Source organism: the organism of the source record quoted next, unplaced genomic scaffold, assembly GCF_019419815.1.
Source record: "Pyrus x bretschneideri cultivar Hongxiangsu unplaced genomic scaffold, Pyrus_bretschneideri_v1 Contig32, whole genome shotgun sequence".
NCBI lineage: Eukaryota > Viridiplantae > Streptophyta > Magnoliopsida > Rosales > Rosaceae > Pyrus > Pyrus x bretschneideri.
Window position 1 is genome coordinate 382,212 of NW_025999635.1, and position 23,699 is coordinate 405,910.

The 23,699-nt window shown below is 40.3% G+C and overlaps 4 protein-coding genes and 1 pseudogene across 4 annotated transcripts; all 5 read left to right on the forward strand.

Annotated features, from left to right (window-relative positions):
• The first annotated feature begins 2,325 nt into the window (after positions 1-2,325).
• On the forward strand, positions 2,326-5,645 carry LOC103958368. Its single transcript, XM_009370614.3, has 4 exons — positions 2,326-2,529; positions 2,881-4,634; positions 4,744-4,862; positions 4,966-5,645. Exons 2-4 carry the CDS (start codon positions 2,906-2,908, stop codon positions 5,533-5,535), a joined length of 2,418 nt encoding a protein of 805 aa, XP_009368889.2. The 5' UTR covers positions 2,326-2,529; positions 2,881-2,905; the 3' UTR covers positions 5,536-5,645.
• Positions 5,646-8,151: 2,506 nt separating this feature from the next.
• Positions 8,152-9,817, forward strand: LOC103958451 (serine/threonine-protein kinase BLUS1-like). The gene has a single exon (XM_048590854.1). It carries the CDS (start codon positions 8,255-8,257, stop codon positions 9,800-9,802), a length of 1,548 nt encoding a protein of 515 aa, XP_048446811.1. The 5' UTR covers positions 8,152-8,254; the 3' UTR covers positions 9,803-9,817.
• Positions 9,818-13,060: 3,243 nt separating this feature from the next.
• On the forward strand, positions 13,061-15,340 carry LOC103958450 (serine/threonine-protein kinase BLUS1-like). Its single transcript, XM_009370713.2, has one exon. The coding sequence runs from the start codon at positions 13,061-13,063 to the stop codon at positions 14,669-14,671; it is 1,611 nt and encodes a 536-aa protein (XP_009368988.2). The 3' UTR covers positions 14,672-15,340.
• Positions 15,341-19,567: 4,227 nt separating this feature from the next.
• Positions 19,568-20,174, forward strand: LOC103958448 (GDSL esterase/lipase At3g14820-like). Its single transcript, XM_009370712.2, has 2 exons — positions 19,568-19,861; positions 19,950-20,174. The coding sequence occupies exons 1-2, from the start codon at positions 19,568-19,570 to the stop codon at positions 20,172-20,174; spliced, it is 519 nt and encodes a 172-aa protein (XP_009368987.2).
• Positions 20,175-21,647: 1,473 nt separating this feature from the next.
• LOC103958447 lies at positions 21,648-23,655 on the forward strand (annotated as a pseudogene).
• The last annotated feature ends 44 nt before the right edge of the window (positions 23,656-23,699 follow it).

Below are 23,699 nucleotides of genomic sequence, written 5' to 3' on the forward strand. Positions count from 1 at the left end.
TTATAGTAATAACTTAATGCAGACGTGGGAATTTGGCGGTGAGACGTCACATATGTCACCAACCCCCAATTTTTTTTATTTTTTATTCTTATTATGATTATTTCGCTTTAATTATTTTTTGTTACTCACCAACCCACTCAGAATTTCACAAATTGATTTTTTTATTTGTAGGTTCTTCATAGAGATTTCGTAATTTAGTACCTCAAAAGAATCATAACCACGTTTAGGACTAAGTTTGGGTTTAGGGTTAAAAATTAAACTAATTGGTTGTAGGTGTTTGTATTTTTAAATTTTCAATTTTTACATCTGAACACTGCGCAACCACACTACATTTCATGGTAACAATAGAGGTTGGGGAATTTAAACTCGGAACATTTTCTAATTGTAAGAAAAAAAATGAATCCGGATGGAGGATTTCGGGAATCCGTAAATCATATTCGTTCATCGTATATCGTACGGTCAGAAATTATTTTAAATATTTTATTTAAAATTAAATACAAATAGTACCTGACAAAAATTGACCGCACGATGTACGATGAGCAAACACAATTTACGAATTTCCATGATCCTCACCAAAAGAATCCGAAGAAGATCCTGTTGGAAAAAAAATTACAGACCAATACCAATTAGCAGAAAGCACAAAATATTTGCATAACATAAGTATTTCCTCTCACCACAGAAAAGCCTTTTACATTTCTCTTGCATGTTACAAGCAAAAAACATATACCAAAAAAAACAAATTATTTGTCAAATGTCACCTACTACTTCCAAACCTATTGATGATTTGTGGCCATTCTTGAATGAGACATTTTGCTTAACCTTTGCCTTCACCTACCATTACCAAAGAGTTTTAAAGATTTACTCCAAGAAAGGTCAATTTTCCAATTTTTTTTTATTTGACTATATTCAAATCGCGAAAATTTTAAAATGAATCGGTCATAGGATATCAAACTCTCTGGTCAGACTTGAACAATAAAAAAGAGATTAGATTCTCTCCCTTCCTAATCTCTCTCTCCTTCCATCTCCTTCTATTTAAACAGTTGCGGTTACGCCACATCTACATCTTGTTTTGAATTTTTTTATATAGAAAATAAGACAAAAAGAAGAGTGTGAGAGAAGGAGATGGAAGAGGATAGTAATAGAATGGGAGCAAATCATACTCCATAAAAAAGTAGGTAGGCTCATCAATTTCACAGCTTTATTTTCTCCACATGGATTTTTGTAAGAGAGACTTGGAGTATGGGTTTCTGAATTTTGGTCTAATTAAAGCTACTTTGTTTCACGAACTAAAAATTTGTGAGTATTGACTCATGAACTTGTTACAGCGTAAAAAATTAATCTTTTGGGTAACTCCGTTAAAACTTTTGTCTAAAATAAGAGGTTTTAAAGGCAAATACTGGACAAAAATACATAAACTGATGGATGCATCTAAACATTTGTTCTTTTGATGCCATCTCCGCTTATTGACTCTCTATCGGTCAAATCCAGATAGATATAAACAAATGGGTTGATGCATCAATACATGTTTTTGTTTTGACGATTCTGCATATGTTTAGATATTTAAATTTCTGAATGCTTGTATATGCCTCCCAAACGTGTATGATTTCCTGCAGGCTGGAGCCGGTTGCATATAGTACTACAGGTCCGCAACACCCTTTATTTGCAACTTTGAAGCCTGCAGGAATTCATCGATACAAAGTTGGAAACAACATTTTTTTAAACATTCTAATCAATCAGATAATCATGAAATGAACGAGCTAAAGTTTTTCTGTAATAATTTCAGTATTCAAAGTTTTGAAGATAGGATGTTGTCATTGTTGTGGGACGGACAACTGAAACGGTGTGATATTATGTAATTAAACCAGCTGAGTCCGTTCACATGAGCAAAATCATCTGAATATTTGTATTCGGAATCGGCTCATCGCACAAAAAGAGCTCTCAGAATCGTCGCTTCTGAGATTATCCAAAACTGCGTGGATACACAGTTTCTTTTGATGCTACGTACCGTTTGTACCATTGCTAATAAGAGGCCCTTGTGGCGTTGTGTTGGACGATTGGATTTTTTTTTTTTTACGAAAATTAAAGAAAAAAGTTAGAAAACTTTGAGTTTTAATTAAAAGGATAAAAGAATAGAAATGTTTTGTAAGTGGATTATTAGAGTACTGTGAATGATATTTTAGAGTAAAAATATTATTTTTCATTAAAATAAATAGTACTGAGAGTGTTTCGTTAATTTTTTTTTTTTTTTTTCTCTTTTCTGAAAAACGGTCCAAACGAAAACGACAACGTTTTGAATGGGTAAAACTCAGACTCGTTTGCCTTCTTCTCACTTCAGTCACTTCGCGTTGGGCACAAAAAACAGAGCAGCGCTGCACGCAGACCGGCACCACCGTTGTCCTCTTCGGTCTCTTTTCCCACCTTCAGCGACGTCCCTTATGAAAAATCAGAGCAGCGCCTCTTCCGTCTCTTCTCCGACCTTCAGCGACGTCCCTCTTCGGTTTCTTCTCACAACAAATTTGTAAATTTAAGGTTAGGATTTCTCACCTACATTGAAGAAATTTCATCACCAGCATCAACGTATACTTGTTAATTAAAGAGTGAGATAGGAGAGAGGAGACCAGCATCGTAGACCGTCCTCAATTTTTTGATTTAATTCAATTTTTGGGCCACTTCACAGGGAAAGATCTATTAGGTTCATCAGTTTATGTGAACTTATTCGGTCATTAATTCATAGATTTATTTTATATAAGTATTTACTTTTCAACTGTGGCTAGCATGTTCTGATAATCTGCCTCATTTTGTTTCTTGTTTGCATGACAAATTTCTGATAATCTGTTGTGTTTGTACTTAATTGCTTGGTATGCTTGTTTTATTGTTTAGGGTCTTTAGATATTAAAGCTGAAGAATGAGTACTAGTGCTAGTAAGAAAGATTTTGCTTGGCAATGGACAAAAGATGTTGATCCGGTGTCCAGATATTTCTATTGTGTCTATTGTAATCAGAAATGCACGGGCTCAATTACTAGATTCAAACATCACTTGGGTGGCATAAGTTCGGGAGGAATGGCTATTTGTAAAAAAGTCCCACCAAATGTCAAGGAACAATGCATTGCTAATATTAAAGGAATTAAACAAAGAAAGAAAGTTAGTAATGAATTGTGTCGTGGTGTCGAAGAAGAAAGTGAGAGTATGGACATGGGAGTGAACACAACGGCATACTATGGAAATAGCTCTCGAGGGAGTGGGAGTGGGAACGAGAGTGTTCCAGCTTCACAACACAGTTCAACTCTACCACCTAGGTCAAAGGGAGATAGGTATGTTTCTTTAGAAGCTCACCGAGCCACGTTGAATACACCTTTTAAAAAAGAGGAAAGGAAACAAGTGTGCCGAAAACTTGCGCAATGGTTTTACGCTAGTGCCATTCCATTCAATGCGGCAAACTCAGATTATTATTTTCAAGCAATGAAAGCGGTCTCCGACTTTGGTCCCGGTTTTGAAGCTCCTACAAGCCATGAGTATAGGACTTGGATGCTCAAAGAAGAAGTTGATGATGTACAGAGAAAGATGCAAGATCATGTAAAAGCTTGGAAGAGATATGGATGCACCATTATGTTGGATGGATGGTCAGATGGTAAAAGTATGTGTCTAATTAACTTTCTTATCAATAGCCCTCAAGGTACATGGTTTTTGAAATCGGTAGATGCATCGGCCTCCATTAAAAATGAAGATTTGTTATATGGCTACTTGGATGATGTTATACAAGAAATTGGGGAGGAGAATGTAGTTCAAGTCATATCCGATAATGCTTCCAACTACAAGAATGCGAGGGCAAAACTTATGGAGAGAAAAGAGAAGTTGTGGTGGACTCAATGTGCGGCTCACTGCATTGATTTAATGCTAAAGGATATTGCTAAGATGAAATGGTTTGATGACACACTTAAACATGCTAAGTGTGTAACGAAGTATCTTTATGGGCATCAATGGGTACTCGCTTTGATGAGAAAGTTCACCAACAATACGGAAATTCTTCGTCCAGCAGTCACTAGGTTTGCCACTTCTTTTCTTACACTTCAAATCTTACAAAAGCAAAAGGAGAATCTTGTTGCTTTGTTTTCCTCCCAAGAATGGTCTGAAAGTACCTATGCAAAATCCCGTGAAGCAAAGTTGGCTAAGTATTATGTGATACATGATCATGAGTTTTGGGGTAGAGTTTCCTTTTGCATTAGAGGTGTTCTTCCACTTGTTTGTGTCTTGAGAGAGGTTGACTCGGAAGAGAGACATGCCATGGGATTTATGTATGAGTTGATAGATGTCGTAAAAGAGAAAATTGCTAACAATCTTAACAAAGTGGAGAAAAAGTATATGCCAATTTGGAAAAAGATAGATCATAGATGGAACGATCAACTTCACCAACCACTATATGCGGCGGGCTATTACTTGAATCCACAATTTCGGTATGAAGATAATTTCTCAAATACTGAAGAAATAAGAAATGGGTTGTTTGCTTGCATGGATAGGATGCTTGGAAATTCCAAAGAACGTGAAGATGCGGATATCCAATTGGACTTATATGATCGTAGATTTGGTGATTTTGCGGATCCTATGGCAATGAAAACTAGGAAAAGGCGAACACCTTGTAAGAACTAAAAAGTCAATTCTTAACATATTATTATGTTAGCCTTAAATAAAGTTCAAAGTTTAAACTTACCTGATTAATGTGGTTTGTTAACTTTGGTTTCTTATAGTGGGTTGGTGGCAGCGTTTTGGGAATCGAACACCTGAGTTGATGAGGTTTGCCATCCGTGTTCTTGGCCTTACTTGTAGTGCATCGGGATGTGAGAGGAATTGGAGCACATTCCAAATGGTACGTAAATAATTATTTTTTATTTTTTATATGGCATGTTGCTTAAGAGGATTAGACTTGAACAAATGAAATGAATCATTAAGTTCTTTAATTTTTTTTGTAGATTCATAAAAAAAAGAGGAATGGACTTGAACACAAAAGGCTAAATGCTTTAGCATATGTGAAGTATAATTTGGCTTTAAGCGAGCGAAGTCTTAAAAGAAGTGGGAGGTGTGATCCAATTCTTGTAGAAGAAATTGACTCGGATGATGAATGGATAACGGAACGAGAAGATCCCGTTCTTCCCCAAGATCCTAGATGGCTTGAAGATGAGTCATTGTTCAATGCGGAGGCCGTAAGGAATGTGCCACTCCCGATTTATGAAGATAGCCCACAAGTTCGAGACCCTAGAGAGCCTTCTCCTCCTCCTCGACAGCCTTCTCCTCCTCCTTGTGAGCCTACTCCTCTCCGTGAACTTACTCCGCCCCATGAGCCAACTCAACCTCGAGTTCTTATTACCTACAAAAGAAAACGCATTAATGAGGAAACCTCGAGTCAAAGAAACACAATTTTGAAGCATAAGTCAGAAGATTCTTTTGAAGACTATTTGACACACCTTTCAAGTTCAACTAGACTTGGCAATGAAGAAGATGACATTACTTTTGATTTGGATGAAGAGGATTTGAGTGAATAATTTATTTGTTCGTATTTTTCTGAGTTAAACTTCTGCACTTTTGAATGACAATAGATATTTGTTTTACAAACTTTTATACTTTATATAATCATATAATATAATTTTAGGTACCGTGAGGTGGCCTCGAAGCTATCCATAAAACGCCTTACCTTCTCCTTTGCCTTTTAAAACGTTGATTTGTACCTAGATGGATGGATATAGACTACAGTATTAGCAGTTTAGTACTTTAACTATATCTGGATCCACGTTATTTTGTAACTATATTTCGTGATCTGTTTTCGAAGTTTTAATTATATATGTAGTGGAAGGCGGGGAATCAAGGAACTTTTGGCAGCATATCTTGACCCAAATCTGCAGAGAGAAGATATTCCAACTGGTGTATCCTTCGCTTCAGGTGGCTCCGGTTGTGCTCCTCTAACACCAACAGTCTTTCTATTTTTCAGCAAGCAGCAGCGACATTTTGAGGTCCCATCCGAGCTTTATCCGAAAATTTCAGTATGTCAGAGCGGCTTCTACATTCGTCAAAGTAAATTTAATCAAATGAAGTAACACACTTTGATTTTTATACATAAGTTTTGAACTTATATTTTGAAGGATCTATGTAGCATCGGAACTACGAGATTTGGCTTTTTCAGTGCCGTAGCGATTGGTTGCACTCTATTGGGAAGAAAATTCAACAGGGTTACTGAGAGAGTGTTTCAAGCTGCAAAACCAAAGAGCAGAGTTGTTCAATTCTATGCTGTCAACTGAACTAGATTACATCAACGCCAACTTTCCAGATGCCAAGCCAGTCTTTTTGGATATCTAGCACCATTCTCTTGACCTCAATCAACGCCCTTAGAATTCAGGTGGTCATTTACTTAGAGGCCGTTTAATAATCATTTCGTGTTCAGTTTTTAGTTTGCGTTGTTTTGTTTTGCTTATTGCTATATTAACTTCAGGATTCGAAGTTACGAAGATTGGCTGTTGTGGTACTGGAATAACAGAAGTGGGGATATCCTGTAACAAAATGTCAGTCCGTTGACATGTACAGATGCATCTAAATATGTCTACTGGTGCTCGTTCACTTCACGGAAAGAGCTTGTAGAGTCATTTCTTCTCGGATTCTTCGAAGCTACATAAACAGTTTCTTTTGAGGCTACCACGCTCTACTGGTTTAATTCGTATGTGTTAATTTCTTAATACCCGACATATGTGAATACTTCAAGAAGCTATAAATGTAGAATTTCTTGTTGCTCTTCTTCTATAATCTGTTTGATTTCCATGTTGCATATATAAAAAAGAACAAATTCATCATAAATACTAACTGCAAAATATAAACTCAGTAACATGCGATGAGCTGCTGAATTCGAAATTTTAAATGGTACTAACTATAAGACCTCCTGCATGAGTAGCTGTCCCGAAAAACTTAGCCATCCCCGCAGCGCAGCTGCCTGCAGGCTGGAGCTGGTTGCAGAGTTTTGTTACTTCAAACGATCCCAGTATCGCGACACCCTTTATTTGCAACGTCGAAGCCCTGCAGGAATTCATCAGAGCAACGTTGTACCGTATTGAGCGGTGTTTATGACGACATCAAGTAGTGAATCCGGCTAGTTTGCTTAAAGAAAATTAATGCTTGGATTGCCAAGTTTCAACTTAGCTGGTCTGGGGATGATGTTGAAATCGAGCTCTTCTTACAAAATCAAACGATGTCAAGAGAAGAAGGATTCAAAAGTGAACCCTTTGAGAATGTAGAGGTAACGACTCTTAACCATTGTAATTACAATCTAGTGATACCTATCTCAAGCTTTGCGATATGTGTTTGTACCTGCGAGTGTGTGTCTATGAGAGAGATCACTTGTTAAACAAATAAAGACACCTTTTGTGACTTTAGATTATTAAAGATTTTGTTGATCTGTACAAGATCCACTACAATGCAGATAACATATAGGCAATAAAATGATGTTCTCTATTCTCTCTTGCCGTCGCACCCCCTCCCTCCCTCTCTATAATTTTTTATTTAAATAGGCCTACAACAATTAGACAGTATTTTTGATAAAGTGATATATTTACACCAAGAGGGAGAAAATAAAATAGTTACGAATTTTTTATTTTTGAATACAAACTTAAGACATCTTAAGACATTTTTGACGGCTTACTTAAGTTTTAATTACATATTGGAGAATGATTTCAATAGGTTAGTAGGTTGGTCTGGTTTCAAGGACTTGTAAGTCTCAAATACGTATTTTGTTCATATTCTTGGTCTTTTCAAAATATTTATACGATGGATCAATGAGCGGATGGGGTTGTTTCATATTTGGGCATCTTGCCTTGCATCCCAAGATATCGTTGACATGGCAAATAACAGAAAACCAACTAACTCTAACTGTATTTATTATCTTAACCAACCTCTCCCAATCCTAATTACCAAAACCACCTCGCAACAGAATGTTGAAGATTCTGCAAATTAACAAAATCTAGGGGCAAAATTCAAAACTTATATATAATTTTCCTCCCACCAATTGGAGTTCAAAATCCCCAAAATAACCTCATCTTCTTACCATTTTTTATTATATAAGTAAATGAAAGCAGAGCAGTACACAGTCACACAGTCTCACGCATCGTCGTCTTCCTCCCAAAGCATCGACCTTTCACAAGAATTAGTTCAGCAGAAACCCTATTTCCCAGAAATCCAAACAACCCACTTCCATTCTTCAAGATTTCGTCTTTGTCTTCTCCAATGGCGACTTCTTCGTCTTCTTCCTCCAACCAAGATAGCCAACAAAAGGTCCAATTCCCGTTGGACTCCGCCGCGTACGAAAACCTCCAAGAAATCGGATCTGGCGACAAGGTCGTCGTCTTCAAGGCCGTCTGCGTCCCCATGAACTCTGCAATCGTTGCAATCAAGTCCGTCGACCTCAATCAATCCACGGCCGATTTCGAGAGTAAGCTACGCGACACCAAGAATCTGTCTCTTTCCCACCTCAACATTCTCGGCGACAACTGCTCCTTCACCACCACCGACCTCACCACCGCCGAGCGCCGTCTTTGGGTGGTCATGCCGTTTATGACCTTCGGTTCTCTGCAATCCGTAATAATCGCCCCCTCTGCTTTCCCGAAAGGATTACCAGAGCCCTGCATTGCAGTCGTCCTGAAAGAGACGCTAAACGCCATGTCGTATCTCCATGGCCACGGATGCTTCCACGGCGACATCAAGCCTGGAAACATCTTGGTTGACTCTGATGGGTCCGTTAAGCTCGCACATTTCGGGGTCTCTGCTTCTTTCTACGACGCTGATTTTTCAACTGGGGCAAACGATACTTCTGCAAGGCCGTACTGGGTGGCGCCCGGCGGAGGTGGGTGCAAGGCGGATATCTGGGCATTTGGGATCACGGCGCTGGAATTGGCTCTGGGCGGCCCTCCCCTGTCTGGCTTGCCGCTGTTATCAGGGAATCAAATTCTGAAGATCAAGAACAGGTTTCGGCTTGCGGATTATGAAAACATCATCAAAGATTTCCGGAACCAGAAATACTCTGCGGCTTTCAAGGACTTGGTGGGTTCTTGCCTTGATCGGGACCCGGAGAAGAGGCCGGCGGCAGAGGCGCTGCTGAAGCACCCGTTTTTCCATGACTGCGGAGGCAAGGATTATCTGGTGGGGACTGTGCTTCCGCATTTGGAGAGCGTCGAGGAGAGATTCAAGAAAAGAAACAGGGGTTTGGGTGACTTGTTGGGCAAGGTAAACTATGGAGAACTAAAGGGTGAGGATATGGGGTTTAGCGGATGGAATTTCAACGTGGACGACTTTGTTTTTAACCCGGCTTTTTTGGCTGGGCCGTCTTCTACTTCCAGCTCTAGGTTTTATGGCAGCGGCAAATTCCGGCTGTCAAGATTTGTAATGAGGTTGGCAAAGCAATTACAGACTGTGAAGATGACTATTGGTCAGTTGAATAAAGCAGTTGGGGTGAGGATGCCGAATAATGTAGGGAATTGGATGCTGATGAATGCGCTGGACAAAGAGAAGGAAGATCTTATGCAGTTGCAGATTAATTTGAGGGAGTTTGTTTTGGACCCGATTTATCCGGCTGGGTGGTCTTCTCCTCCCAGCCCTCCAACTGAGTCTTCTGACGGCGGCAAAGCTGGGCTGGTGGTGTTGCTGGTGGAATTACTGGTGGAATTGCTGGGAATTGCAAGAAATTTGGAAAAGCAGATGGAGAAGGTGATGACAATTATTCGTCTGTTGGGAGGAGCAGGGGAGGTTGAGAAGCTGAAGAAGGAGTTGGCGTCCTGAGTTCACAACATGTAAGCTGTTTCAGGTAGCGTTGAAGCTGATCAAGCTAAAGTTGGACCCTGATGGAAGAGATTATTAAGATTTCTCCAGGAAATTGCATTTGCAGAGAGTTTGCCTTTTGAAAAAATTGGTCGACTTTTTGGATGCTTTTTCCATGGCTTAGGAGAGAGAGAAATGAGTTTTAGAGCATTCGTTTTCATGTATGAGATATGCTATAAAGTGTTTAGACTCTGATTACATCATTTGGAATTTGTCATTTGTAAAGAAGCAAAGAATTAATGATCATCCGATGTTGGATTCATAGTTACTATAATTTTCTTCCCATATCTCTTTTGCTAACATTGTGAGAGAGGTGATACAAATTTTATCGCTTCAGAGGGGTGGTGGGTGGGTGTAGCTCAACTAGTTAAGAGCATTTACCTCTAGACTAAGAGCACTGAAACTTCAGTCATATATACTTCTCCTTCTCCATACGGTTTGATAAAAAAAAATAAAAAAAAAAAAGGCCTCCGTATGGGAGCCATCAAGAATCACAGAGCCAATTTACGACAATTTGAGACGTGCTTAGTCATAGCTCTTTACTTTTTGGCCCAAGTCGTGACGAGAGAGAAGCCCTTCGAAGATATGATCACAATCTGAAGATCACGGTAAAAAGTTGTCAGGGAGCTCTATCTCTGCCTGCGCAATTAGAACGCTTCAAAGAGCACTGCGAAACCGAAGGGGACTGTTGAAGAAAAGAGAACAACAAAAATTATAACCAACAGTCTATTTCTAGTTTCAGCAAGCAGCAGTCCCGCGCAATTGGAACCCTTCAAAGAGTACACTGTGAAACCGAAAGTGACTGTTGAAGAAAGAGAACAAGAAAAATTATAGCCAACAGTGTATTTCTAGTTTCAGCAAGCAGCAGTGACATTTTGAGGTCCTATCCGAGCTTTATCCGGAAATTTCAGTATGATTTTCCTTCATATGCTGCTCTTCTGGTCAGATCGGCCGCTACATTCGTCAAAGTAAACTTAATCAAATGAAATATCATCAGTACTGTAGTGTGACACACACTCTGATTTTTATACATAAGTTTTGAAGTTGTATTTTGCAGGATCTATATAGCCTCGGAGCTAGGAGAATTGGTGTTTTCAGTGCTGTAGCAATTGGTTGCATAGTTTTGTTTCAGCTTAGGGTTAATACTCATTTCGTTTTCAGCTTTTAGCTCTCATATTTATGTTTGCTAATTGCTATATTAACTTCAGGATTCGAAGTTACAAAGATTGGCTGTTGTGGTACTGGAACAACATAAGTGGGGTGATTCTGTAACAAATGCAGTCCGTTGGGATGTACAAATGCATCTAAATATATATGTCTACTGCGATTCAGTTCGTTTCACGGAAAGAGCTTGTAGAATCATTGCTTCTCAGATTCTTCGAAAATACATACACAGTTTCTTTCAAGACTACCACTTATCGACGCTTGATTGGTTTAATTCATAAACGCATATAAAACGATGGAAGTGGACGCATCTAAACATGTTTCAGTTAAATGTAGAATTTCTTGTTGCTCTTCTTATATAATCATTTTGATTTCCATGTTGCATATATAAAAAAAGAACAAGTTCTGCGAAATGGAAACTCAGTAACATGCGATGAGCTGTTGAATCCGAAACTTTATATTGAACATACTTAGCCTTCCCTGCAGCGCAGGTGCCTGCAGGCTGGAGCTGGTTGCAGAGTTCTGTTACTTCAAATAATTCCAGTATCGCGACACCCTTTATTCGCGACTTTGAAGCCCTGCAGGAATTCATCAAAGCAACGTTGTACCGTACTGAGCGGTGTTTATGGCGACACCAAGTAGTGAATTGTAGATGTGGATACACGGTACACCAGTTTTGAATACAGCTAGTTTGCTTAATGAAAACGAATTCTTGGATTGTCAAAGTTTCAAGTTAGCTGGTTTGGAAATAAAGTTGAAATCAAGCTCTTTCTACAAAATCAAATGCTGTCAAGAGAAGAAAGATTCAACCATGAACACTCGACGAATGTAGGGGTGACGACTCTTAACCATTGTAACTACAATCTCGTGATACTTTTCTTGAGGAATTTGCAAGATGTGTGTGTGTGTGTGTCTGTGAAAGAGAGGACTTATTAAACAAATAAAGATATTTTTTGTGACCTTAGATTAGTATGGATTTTGTTGATCTGCAGTAGATCCACTACAATTCACATATCATATAGGCAATAAAATTAGGGAATTGTTATTGGCACTCCAAAAATTTCATTTTGCACTTCAAACTTTCTATAATTAGTACAAAAATGACACTTATGAGGAGTGTAGAATGAGATTTTTAGAGTGTTAATAATAGTTCTCTAAAATTAAAAGGTAAAAAAAATATTTCTATTGTCTCTTCCGACCGCACCCTATCTCTCTCCCACCAAATGTATAGACAAATTTGCAAATCATATGATTTGTCCCCCACAGGAAATAAATACATTAATAATAATCCAATCATCAATCACCATGTCGTATATTTTACAAAAACTTGAGTTAAAATTTTATCTCCTAACATTACAACAAAGAATCATGCTAGATAAACCAATTTATTTAAACCAAATTTGAACTATACGATGATGCGTCGCTTATTTTATTGAGGGTTACTTGATTTTTATTTATATATTGAAGATTGATTTCAATCGGTTAGTAGATCGGTCTTGGTATTGGACTTGCAGATCTCAAATACGTATTTTGTTCATATTCTTGTAGTCTTTTCAAGATATTTATACAGTTTGATTAACAATCAGATGATGGGCATGTCTCATATTCGGGCATTATGCCTTGCATCCCAAGATATCGTTGACATGGAAAATAACAGAAAACCAACTTACTCTAACTGTATTATATTCTTAACCAACCTCTCCCAACCCTAATTACCAAAACAACCTCGCAACAGAATGTTGATGATTCTGCTAATTAACAAAATCTAGGGGCAAAAATTAAAACTTAAATATAATTTTCCTCCCACCAATTGGAGTAGAAAATCCCCAAAATAACCTCATTTTCTTACCATTTTTTTATTATATAAGTAAATAAAAGCAGAGCAGCACAAAGTCACACAGAGTCTCATGCATCGTCGTCTTCCTCCCAAAGCATCAACCTTTCACAAGAATTAGTTCTGCGAAACCCTACATTCATCTTCTTCATCAACACCCATTTCACAGAAATTCAAACAACCCACTTCTATTCTTCAAGATTTCATCTTTGTCATCTCCAATGGCGACTTCTTCGTCTTCTCCCTCCCACCAAGATAACCCACAAAAGGTCCAATTCCCGTTGGACTCCGCGGCGTACGAAAGCCTCCAAGAAATCGGCTCTGGCGACAAGGTCGTCGTCTACAAGGCCATCTGTGTCCCCATGAACTCTGCAATTGTCGCAATCAAGTCCGTCGAGCTCAATCAATCCACGGCTGATTTCGAGAGTAAGCTACGCGACACCAAGAGTCTGTCTCTTTCCCACCCCAACATTCTCGGCGATCATTGCTCCTTCACCACTGCCGAGCGCCGTCTTTGGGTGGTCATGCCGTTCATGACCTTCGGCTCTCTGCAATCCGTAATAATCGCCCCCTCTGCTTTCCCGGGAGGATTACCAGAGCCCTGCATTGCAGTCGTCCTGAAAGAGACGCTAAACACCATGTCGTATCTCCATAGCCACGGACGCTTCCACGGCGACATCAAGCCTGGAAACATCTTGGTTGACTCTGATGGGTCAGTCAAGCTCGCAGATTTCGGGGTCTCTGCTTCTTTCTACGACGCTGATTTTTCAACTGGGGCAAACGATACTTCTACAAGGCCGTATTGGGTGGCGCCGGGCGGAGGTGGATGCAAGGCGGATATCTGGGCATTTGGGATCACGGCGCTGGAATTGGCTCTGGGCGGCCCTCCCCTGTCTGGCTTGCCGCTATTACTAGGGACCCAAATTCTGAAGGTCAAGAACAGGTTTCGGCTTGCGGATTACGAAAACATCATCAAAGATTTCCGGAACCAGAAGTACTCTGCGGCTTTCAAGGACTTGGTGGGTTCTTGCCTTGATCGGGATCCGGAGAAGCGGCCGGCGGCAGAGGCGCTGCTGAAGCACTCGTTTTTCGACAACTGCGGGGGCAAGGATTATCTGGTGGGGACTGTGCTTCCGCATTTGGAGAGCGTCGAGGAGAGATACAAGAAAAGAAACAGGGGTTTGGGTGACTTGTTGGGCAAGGTAAACTATGGAGAACTAAAGGGTGAGGATATGGGGTTTAGCGGATGGAATTTCAATGTGGACGACTTTGTTTTCAATCCCGTTTTTTTGGCTGGGCCGTCTTCTACTTCCAGCTCTGAGTCTTATGGCGGCGGCAAATTCCGGCTGTCAGAATTTGTAAGGAGGTTGGCAAAGCAATTACAGATTGTGAAGATGACTATTGGTCAGTTGAAGGAAGTAGTTGGGGTGAGGATACCGAGTAATGTAGATATTTGGATGCTGATGAATGCGCTGGACAAAGAGAAGGAAGATGTTATGCAGTTGCAGATTAATTTGAGGGAGTTTGTTTTGAACCCGATTTATCCGGCTGGGTTGTCTTCTCCTCCTAGCCTTCCGGCTGAGTCTTCTGACGGCGGCAAAGCTGGGCTGGTGGTATTGCTGGTGGAATTGCTGGTGCACTTGGTGGGACTTGCAAGAAATTTGGAAAAGCAGATGGAGAATGTGATGACAATTATTCGTCGGTTGAGAAGAGCAGGGGAGGTTAAGAAGCTGAAGAATGAGTTGGTGTCTGAGTACCAAACTTGTGTGCTGTTTCAGGTAGCGTTGGAGCTGATCAAGCTAAAGTTGGACCCTAATGGAAGAGATTATTAAGATTTCTCCAGGAAATTGCATTTGCAGAGAGTTTGCTTTTTGAAAAAATTGGTCGACTTTTTGGATGCTTTTTTCATGGCTTAGGAGAGAGAAATGAGTTTTAGAGCATTCATTTTCATGTATGAGATGTGCTATAAAGTGTTTAGATTCTGATTACATCATTTGGAATTTGTCATTTGTAAAGAAGCAAACAATTAATGATCATTCGATGTTGGATTCGTAGTTACTATAATTTTCTTCCCATATCTCTTTTGCTAACATCGAGAAAGAGAGAAAGAGAGAGAGCTGATACAAATTTTTTCAGCTTTGGAGGGGGTGGGTGGGTGTAGCTCAACTCTAGACTAAGATCACTTAAACTTCAGTCATATATAGTTCTCCTTCTAAATACGTTGATAAAAAAAAAAAAAAAAAAAAAGGTCTCCATGTAAAATCCCTCTCCCAAATTTCTATGTAATCCGACAAATTCCCTAAAAGTTTATAGAATCTTGCAACTTGGTCCCCTATCCTAATATAATCCAGACCCTCCATCTTGATTTCCTTCCTCCCCCGCATTGCCACGTGGCGGTCTCTTAACTCACTTATCTCTCTCTCTCTCTCTCGGGTCTCTCACTCTTTCAGCTCACTCTTCTCTCTCACTCCTTCACTCTCTATCTTTCTCTAGGACTTCCCTTTCCCGATTGCACCCACACACCCACTATCACACCCAAGCCACCCCGACGAAGATGCAGCGCTAGCACCACCTTCATGGGCTCTCTCTCTCATTCCCCCTCACCTCTGTGGAGCTCGATGAACCCCAGAAATCCAGAGGTGAATGGGAGTGAGAGAGAGAGAGCCCACGAATGATATGGCTATTCATTTAGAGACAGGTCATCATCATGTTCCTCCATACTGGTACTTGCAATAGCTAATAGGGTGTGAGCATTTCATGCCCAGTAGAAACCATATACCCTTCAAGTTCATTTATCACAATTAATCAAAGTTCCATGCATCAAACAATACGGTAAAATACAAATGATATGACAAAGAAGTACCGATGAACTCACCCCCTTCTAATCCCTCTCACTTATATTTATGGCATCCAAACCGGCACGTCCCATACCATGCTTATACCACCTGGTTTCGAGCACCATAGAATATAAGTTAACTCCCCATTCCTCCCTTAACCCCGAATTTTCTTAGTAGTTTCAGTTTCATTAATATAGGCCCTTCCCCTGATGCCGAACTATATGCTCAAGCCCTTCCCTCGATGGTTGAACATATATATAATTTTCCAACACTTTGTTTAACCAAAACTTTACACAACCCAACACTTGACTCTGTATAATGCAACCTGAGCACTTCAATTTCACTAATACAATTGTAAACCTCAACATATTCAATCCAGCAATTTTACATAGCTCAACCATACATCAAAACATAACAACATTTAACATAGTCGATATATAAAATACACCGGAAAAGAAACTATCAACCCATAACACAACCATGACAATCAAATGATTTAATTTCATCCAAACATTTCATTACTATTGTATTAGATATAATTACTAATATCACAAAGATTAAACATGATATCTGTGACATCCCACATCGCTCAGGGAAGTGATCCTTATATGTATATTCCCATCCCTGCCTAGCATGAGGCCTTTTGGGAGCTCACTGGCTTCGGGATTCCATGAGAACTCCGAAGTTAAGCGAGTAGCGCACGAAAGCACTCCCAGGATGGGTGACCCATTGGGAAGTTCTCGTGTGAGTTCCCAGAAACAAAACCGTGAGGGCGTGGTCGAGGCCCAAAGCGGACAATATCGTGCTACGGTGGTGGAGCGGGCCCGGGAAGTGGTCTCGCCTGGGTCGGGATGTGACAATTGGTATCAGAGCCTAACCCTGGCCGTGGTGTGCCGACGAGGACGTCGGGCCCCTAAGGGGGGTGGATTGTGACATCCCACATCGCCCAGGGGAGTGATCCTTAAATGTATATTCCCATCCCTACCTAGCACGAGGCCTTTTGGGAGCTCACTAGCTTCGGGTTCCGTAGGAACTCCGAAGTTAAGCGAGAAGGGGGCTTGAGCAATCCCATGATGGGTGACCCATTGGGAAGTTGCTCGTGAGTTCCCAAAAACAAAACCGTGACGGCATGGTTGGGGCCCAAAGCGGACAATATCGTGCTACGGTGGTGGAGCGGGCCCGGGAAGTGATCCGTCCCGGGCCGGGATGTGACAATATAGACCTATCATCGGGAAATAGAGCCCCTACCTCGAGTCCAGCTAACTAGAATACCTCTCTAAGCCTTCGAAGTGTCCGGAGTCACTCCCAGGCCTAAAATCACATAAATAATAATAAAAGTTAGCATAAAACTGGAATGAAGATTCAATTTCAGCCTATCAAAAGTTCCCAAATATACCCCTATCACAACCTTGTGATGAACCAAGCTTAAGTCCCCATATTGTGACCCCATTTTCATCCCTCAAAACTCCATGGAAAATGATGAAATTACTTGGATTTTAAAGCTTAATAAACCTAGTTTCTAGTCTAATAAAAGTTTCTCAAAACGGATTTAAGAGAAGAAAATAATCAAGCTCCAAAGTTGAGTTCACAAACAGTTTTTTTTGCAGAAAATCTGTAGATTTCCAGATTTTTTTTTTTCACATTTTCATATCATATTGTTCCATAGAAGATCTCAACCAAAATCGGTGAAATAAATTGGGCTTTGTTCCTTGTCATGTCTAATTTCAAATATATAAGAAGACTTTTTAAAAAGGTGTAATGGATTGAGAGAAAACAGGAGCCAAAGTGAGGCTCATGAACTGCAGTTGTCTAGAAATCAAAGTTGCAATGGCTAAGAAAATAGAAAATTAACTAAGCTGAGCTAACCTTTTGTATCACTTGAAGAACACACCAGGCATCCTCTCAGCTCCCCTCTTTTCGTTTTCCTACTTTTCCCTTTTCAAAACCTCTCGCTCTCCTCTAGTTCTTAGGTGAGAGTTAGAAATACTCTCTCTAACCCCATCATTGCATTCTTTGTTTTAGAATGCTTACTCACCCCTCTAGACTACTCACATCACCCCCAAAATTTATAAACAAGATCAGATTATCTTAGTTCCCCACCAGTGTGATGGTTGGGAAGAAGAAGAAGAGTTTAGGATGTCTACACGTTAGCTCATCCTTTGTCTGTTTTGTTATTATTATTATTTTCTTATTTAATATTTAAAAGCTAAAATATTTTACTACTATCACACACACACACACACACACACACACTTTCCAAGTGTTACAGGAAGCTCTGACGCCTTTTTCCCCAGTCGAAACCAGGTCGTTGGGTCGGCTCAGCCAAAATCCAATCAAAATAGGCCCCTTTGGGCCGTGTATAGAACTCGGGCATTAGGCCTGTTTACACCCAAACCCTTTTTAAATTTTCATTATTGTTATTTTAATTTATTAACCCAAAAACAATAGGGCCAAGCTTCAATGCACAGCCCAATTGGAAACCCTAAACCCTTTCGACCCCAGGCCTTAGGGTCGTGTAAGCTTAGGCCTTCGGGCTTTTGCATCTAGCTCGTTGAAACCCAACCTACTAGACCTTTGGGCAGGGCTTTCAAGCCCAGGCCCTTGGACCCAAAAACCCTTGGGCCTTAGAACCCAAGCTCAAGCCCAGACCCGATTTGACCTGGGTTGATTGACCCAGACCCATTGACTTTGACTTTGACCAATCAACGTTGACTTTTTGCCTTTTTTCGAGTTTTGGTCCGGGACCCCTCCGAGGCTAATTTCGACGTCCTGAACCTGTTTTTGACGTCTGTTTTTCCAAATTAAATAGTTTGAGTATAGTTTTATTAATTGTACCCTTTATGTGCTTAGGTGCAATTATTAGTGGCGAATCCATTATTCCTATTTCGTATGGCTCTTCTACGACGGAGTATCTGTGAGTGGACCCATGTTCTTAGAATATTTTGGAATACCATACTTTCTATTGAACCCATGTTCTTTTTAGGATATATGATGGATGACGATATATTATTTAGAACATGTTTTTACACACTTCTTTATAGTATAGATAATGGATGACTTTATACTATGAAGATGTTTTTGAAATATATGTACCTATGTTTGGAAAGATTATGTTCAATGGTTTTGTGCGTATCTAGTGGTCACTGTTCTGCCTACGGGCAAGGGAGAAATAAGGCTGAGGGAGATATATGGTGGCAGGAGGTATATGTTACTGGCTTCGGGCCGAGAGATACTGATACTGATACCACTAGCTAGCACATATCTACGAGATATGTTTTATGAGATGTTTTATGGCATGCTAGTGTTTTCGGAAAACCTACCACTTATTATGCTATTAGTTTTCATAAAACTTTGGGGGTTAGTATGTTGATAACTGTTTTAGTATATATATATATATCAACTTGGTCCACTCATGTTGTTTTGCGCCCTCTCAGGACATAGGAACGAGGATTACGACTCGCGCTATGAGGCTTTCCCCTAGTAGTGACACCATGCTATTCTCTCTACTTGACATCTATTGTAATAGCACTTCTCTATCTTACCTTCCACTTGTACTCTATATTAGATGTATGCTCTTAACATGTCATGCATTATCATTATATTCATTGTTGGTAGTTGAATATTATTATTGTGATAGTACTCTCATACTGCATGAATAGTCACATCCTATTATCTTGCTACAATTTATGTGCACGTTTCACATGTTCTCAGCATTTGTATTCATTAAATGGCTTTCGTTCAGATGTTGGCCAGCACGTGACCATCCCGATGTCCTAAGGACATTAGGATTGGGGCGTGTCACTCCGTATGCGAGCCATCATGAATCACAGAGCCAATTTACGACAATTTGAGACGTGCTTAGTCATGGTTCTTTACTTTCTGGCCCAAGCCATGACGAGAGGGAAGCCCTTCAAAGACATGATCAGTCTGAAGATCACAGTAAAAATTTGTCAGGGAGCTCTATCTCTGCCCGCGCAATTAGAACACTTCAAAGAGTACACTGCGAAACTGAAAGGGACTGTTGAAGAAAAGAGAACAAGAAAAATTATAACCAAGAGTGTATTTCTAGTTTCAGCAAGCAGCAGTGACATTTTGAGGTCCTATCCGAGCTTTATCCGGAAATTTCAGTATGATTTTCCTTCATATGCTGCTCTTCTGCTCAGATCGGCTTCTACATTCGTCAAAGTAAACTTAATCAAATGAAATATCATCAGTACTATAGTGTGACACACACTCTGATTTTTATACATAAGTTTGAAGTTGTATTTTGCAGGATCTATGTAGCCTCGGAGCTAGGAGAATTGGTGTTTTCAGTGCTGTAGCGATCGGTTGCACTTCATTGGAAATAAGTTCAACTGGGTTACTGAGAGAGTGTTTGAAGCTGCAAAACCAAAGCGCAGAGTTGTTCAATTCTTTGCTGTCAAATGAACTAGATTACATCAACTCCAACTTTACAGACGCCAAGCTAGTCTTTTTGGATATCTACCACCATTCTTGACCCTTAATCAACGCCCTCAGAATTCATGTAGTCATTTACGTTTCACGAAGTTTAAATGTAGAATTTCATAAGCGCATATAAACTGATGGAAGTGGACGCATCTAAACTTGTTTCAGTTAATTATGTATAATTCTAAAAATTTCTGAATACGTTATGTGAAGAATTTCAAGAAGTTTAAATGTAGAATTTCTTGTTGCTCTTCTTATATAATCATTTTGATTTCCATGTTGCATATATATAAAAAGAACAAGTTCTGCTAAATATAAACTCAGTAACATGCGATGAGCTGCTGAATTCGAAACTTTATATTGAACTAACTATAAGACCTACCACATGAGTAGCTGTCCAGTAAAACTTTAGCCTTCCCCGCGGCTCAGGAGCCTGCAGGCTGGAGCTGGTTGCAGAGTTTTGTTACTTCAAATAATTCCAGTATCGCGACACCCTTTATTTGCAACTTCCAAGCCCTACAGGAATTCATCAAAACAACGTTGTACCGTATTGAGCGGTGTTTATGACGACACCAAGTAGTGAATTGTAGATGTCAATTCACGGTACACCAGTTTTGAGTCCGGCTAGTTTGCTTAAAGAAAATGAATGCTTGGTTTGTCAAGTTTCAACTTAAGTGGTATGGGAATGGAGGTGAAATCAAGCTCTTTTTACAAAATCAAACGATGTCAAGAAAAGAAAGATTCAAACATAAACACTCAATGAATGTAGAGACGACGACTCTTAACCACTGTAACTACAATCTCGCGATATTTTCTTGAGGTTTGCAAGATTTATATGCGTATGTGTCTGCATGTGTGTTTGTGATGGAGAGAGCTTGTTAAACACATATAGACACCTTTTGTGACTTTAGATTATAATAGATTTTGTTGATCGGCAGAAGATTCACTACAATGTAGATAACATGCATGCAATAAAATGAAAAGGTAAAAAAAAAAAATAATCTCTATTCTCGCTTGCTACCGCACCCTCTCTCTCTCACTTTATAATTTTTCATTTAAATAGGCCTACAACACTTACATGGTATTTTTTATAAAATGATATATTTATACTAAAAGAAAGAGAATAAGGTGGTTACGAATTTGTTATTTTCGAACACGAACTTAAGACCTTTTAAGACTTTTTTTCTTGAGAGCTTACTTGATTTTTATTTACATATTGGAGAATGATTTCAATAGGTTCATAGATCGCTCTTGTTATTGGACTTGCAGGTCTTAAATATGTATTTTGTTTATATTAATTCTTGTAGTCTTTTAAAAATATTTATACGATTGCATCGATGAGCATAGGAGGATATATGACACATCTCTCTTAGATGGTAGTGAGATGGGTTGTCTCATATCTGGGCATCATGCCTTGCATCCCAAGATATCGTTGACATGGCAAATAACAGAAAACCAACTAACTCTAACGGTATTGTTATCTTAACCAACCTCACCCAATCCTAATTACCAAAACAACCTCGCAACAGAATGTTGATGATTTGCAAATTAACAAAATCTAGGGGGAAAAATTAAAACTTACATATAATTTTCATCCGCCAATTGGATAGAAAATCCCCAAAATCACCTCATCTTCTTACCATTTTTTATTATATAAGTAATTAAAAGCAGAGCAGTACACAGTCACGCTGTCTCGTGCATCGTCGGCTTCCTCCAAAGCATCAACCTTTCACAAAAATTAGTTCTGCAGAAACCCTACATTCATCTTCTCCATCAAAACCCATTTCCCAGAAATCCAAACAACCCACTTCCATTCTTCAAGATTTCATCTTTTTCGTCTTCAATGGCGACTTCTTCGTCTTCTCCCTCCCACCAAGATGACCAACAAAAGGTCCAATTCCCGTTGGACTCCACCGCGTACAAAAACCTCCAAGAAATCGGCTCTGGCGACAAGGTTTTCGTCTACAAGGCAGTCTGCGTCCCCATGAACTCTGCAATCGTCGCAATCAAGTCCGTCAACCTCAATCAATCCGCGGCCGATTTCGAGAGTAAGCTACGCGACACCAAGACTCTGTCTCTTTCCCACCCCAACATTCTCGGCGATCATTGCTCCTTCACCACCGCCGAGCGCCGTCTCTGGGTGGTCATGCCGTTCATGACCTTCGGCTCTCTGCAATCCGTAATAATCGCCCCCTCTGCTTTCCCAGGAGGATTACCAGAGCCCTGCATTGCAGTCGTCCTGAAAGAGACGCTAAATGCCATGTCGTATCTCCATAGCCACGGACGCTTCCACGGGGACATCAAGCCCGGAAACATCTTGGTTGACTCTGATGGGTCCGTTAAGCTCGCAGATTTTGGGGTCTCTGCTTCTTTCTACGACGCCGATTTTTCAACTGGGGCAAACGACACTTCTACAAGGCCGTATTGGGTGGCGCCTGGTGGAGGTGGATGCAAGGCGGATATCTGGGCATTTGGGGTCACGGCGCTGGAATTGGCTCTGGGCGGCCCTCCCCTGTCTGGCTTGCCGCTGTTATTAGAGACTCAAATTCTGAAGGTCAAGAACAGGTTCCGGCTTGCGGATTACGAAAACATCATCAAAGATTTCCGGAACCAGAAGTACTCTGCGGCTTTCAAGGACTTGGTGGTTTCTTGCCTTGATCGGGACCCGGAGAAGAGGCCGGCGGCAGAGGCGCTGCTGAAGCACTCGTTTTTCGACAACTGCGGGGGCAAGGATTATCTGGTGGGGACTCTGCTTCCGCATTTGGAGAGCGTCGAGGAGAGGTTCAAGAAAAGAAACAGGGGTTTGGCTCACTTGTTGGGCAAAGTAAACTATGGAGAACTAAGGGGTGAGGATATGGGGTTTAGCGGATGGAATTTCAATGTGGAAGACTTTGTTTTCAACCCCGTTTTTCCGGCTGAGTCGTCTTCTGCTCCCAGCTCTGAGTCTTGTGGCGGCAAATTCCGGCTTTCAGAATCTGTAGCGAGGTTGGCAAAGCAATTACAGATTGTGATGATGACTACTGGTGAGTTGAAGGGAGCAGTTGAGGTGAGCATAGACGATCCCGTAGACATTTGGATGCTGAAGAATGCGTTGGAGAGAGAGCAGGAAGATATTATGCTGTTGCAGACTAGTTTGGGGGAGTTTGTTTTGAACCCGATTTATCCGGCTGTGTTGTATTCTACTTCCAGCTTTCCGGCTGAGTCTTCAGACGGCGGCAATGCGGGCTGGTGAGGTTGCTGGTGGAATCGCTGGTGGAATTGGTGGAAATTGCAAGAAAATTGGAAAAACAGATGGAGAATTTGATGAGCATTATTGATCTGTTGGGAGAAGCAGAGGAGGTTAAGACGCTGAAGAGTGAGTTGGAGTCTGAGCAGAAAGCATGTTTGCAGTTTCAGTTAACGTTGGAGCTGATCAAGCTAAAGTTGGACCCCGAATGAAAGAGATTAGTAAGATTTCTCCAGGAAATTGCATTTGCAGAGAGTTTGCTTTTTGAAAAAATTGGTCAACTTTTTGGATGCTTTTTTTATGGTGTTTAGGAGAGCATTCATTTTCGTGTATGAGATGTACTATAAAGTG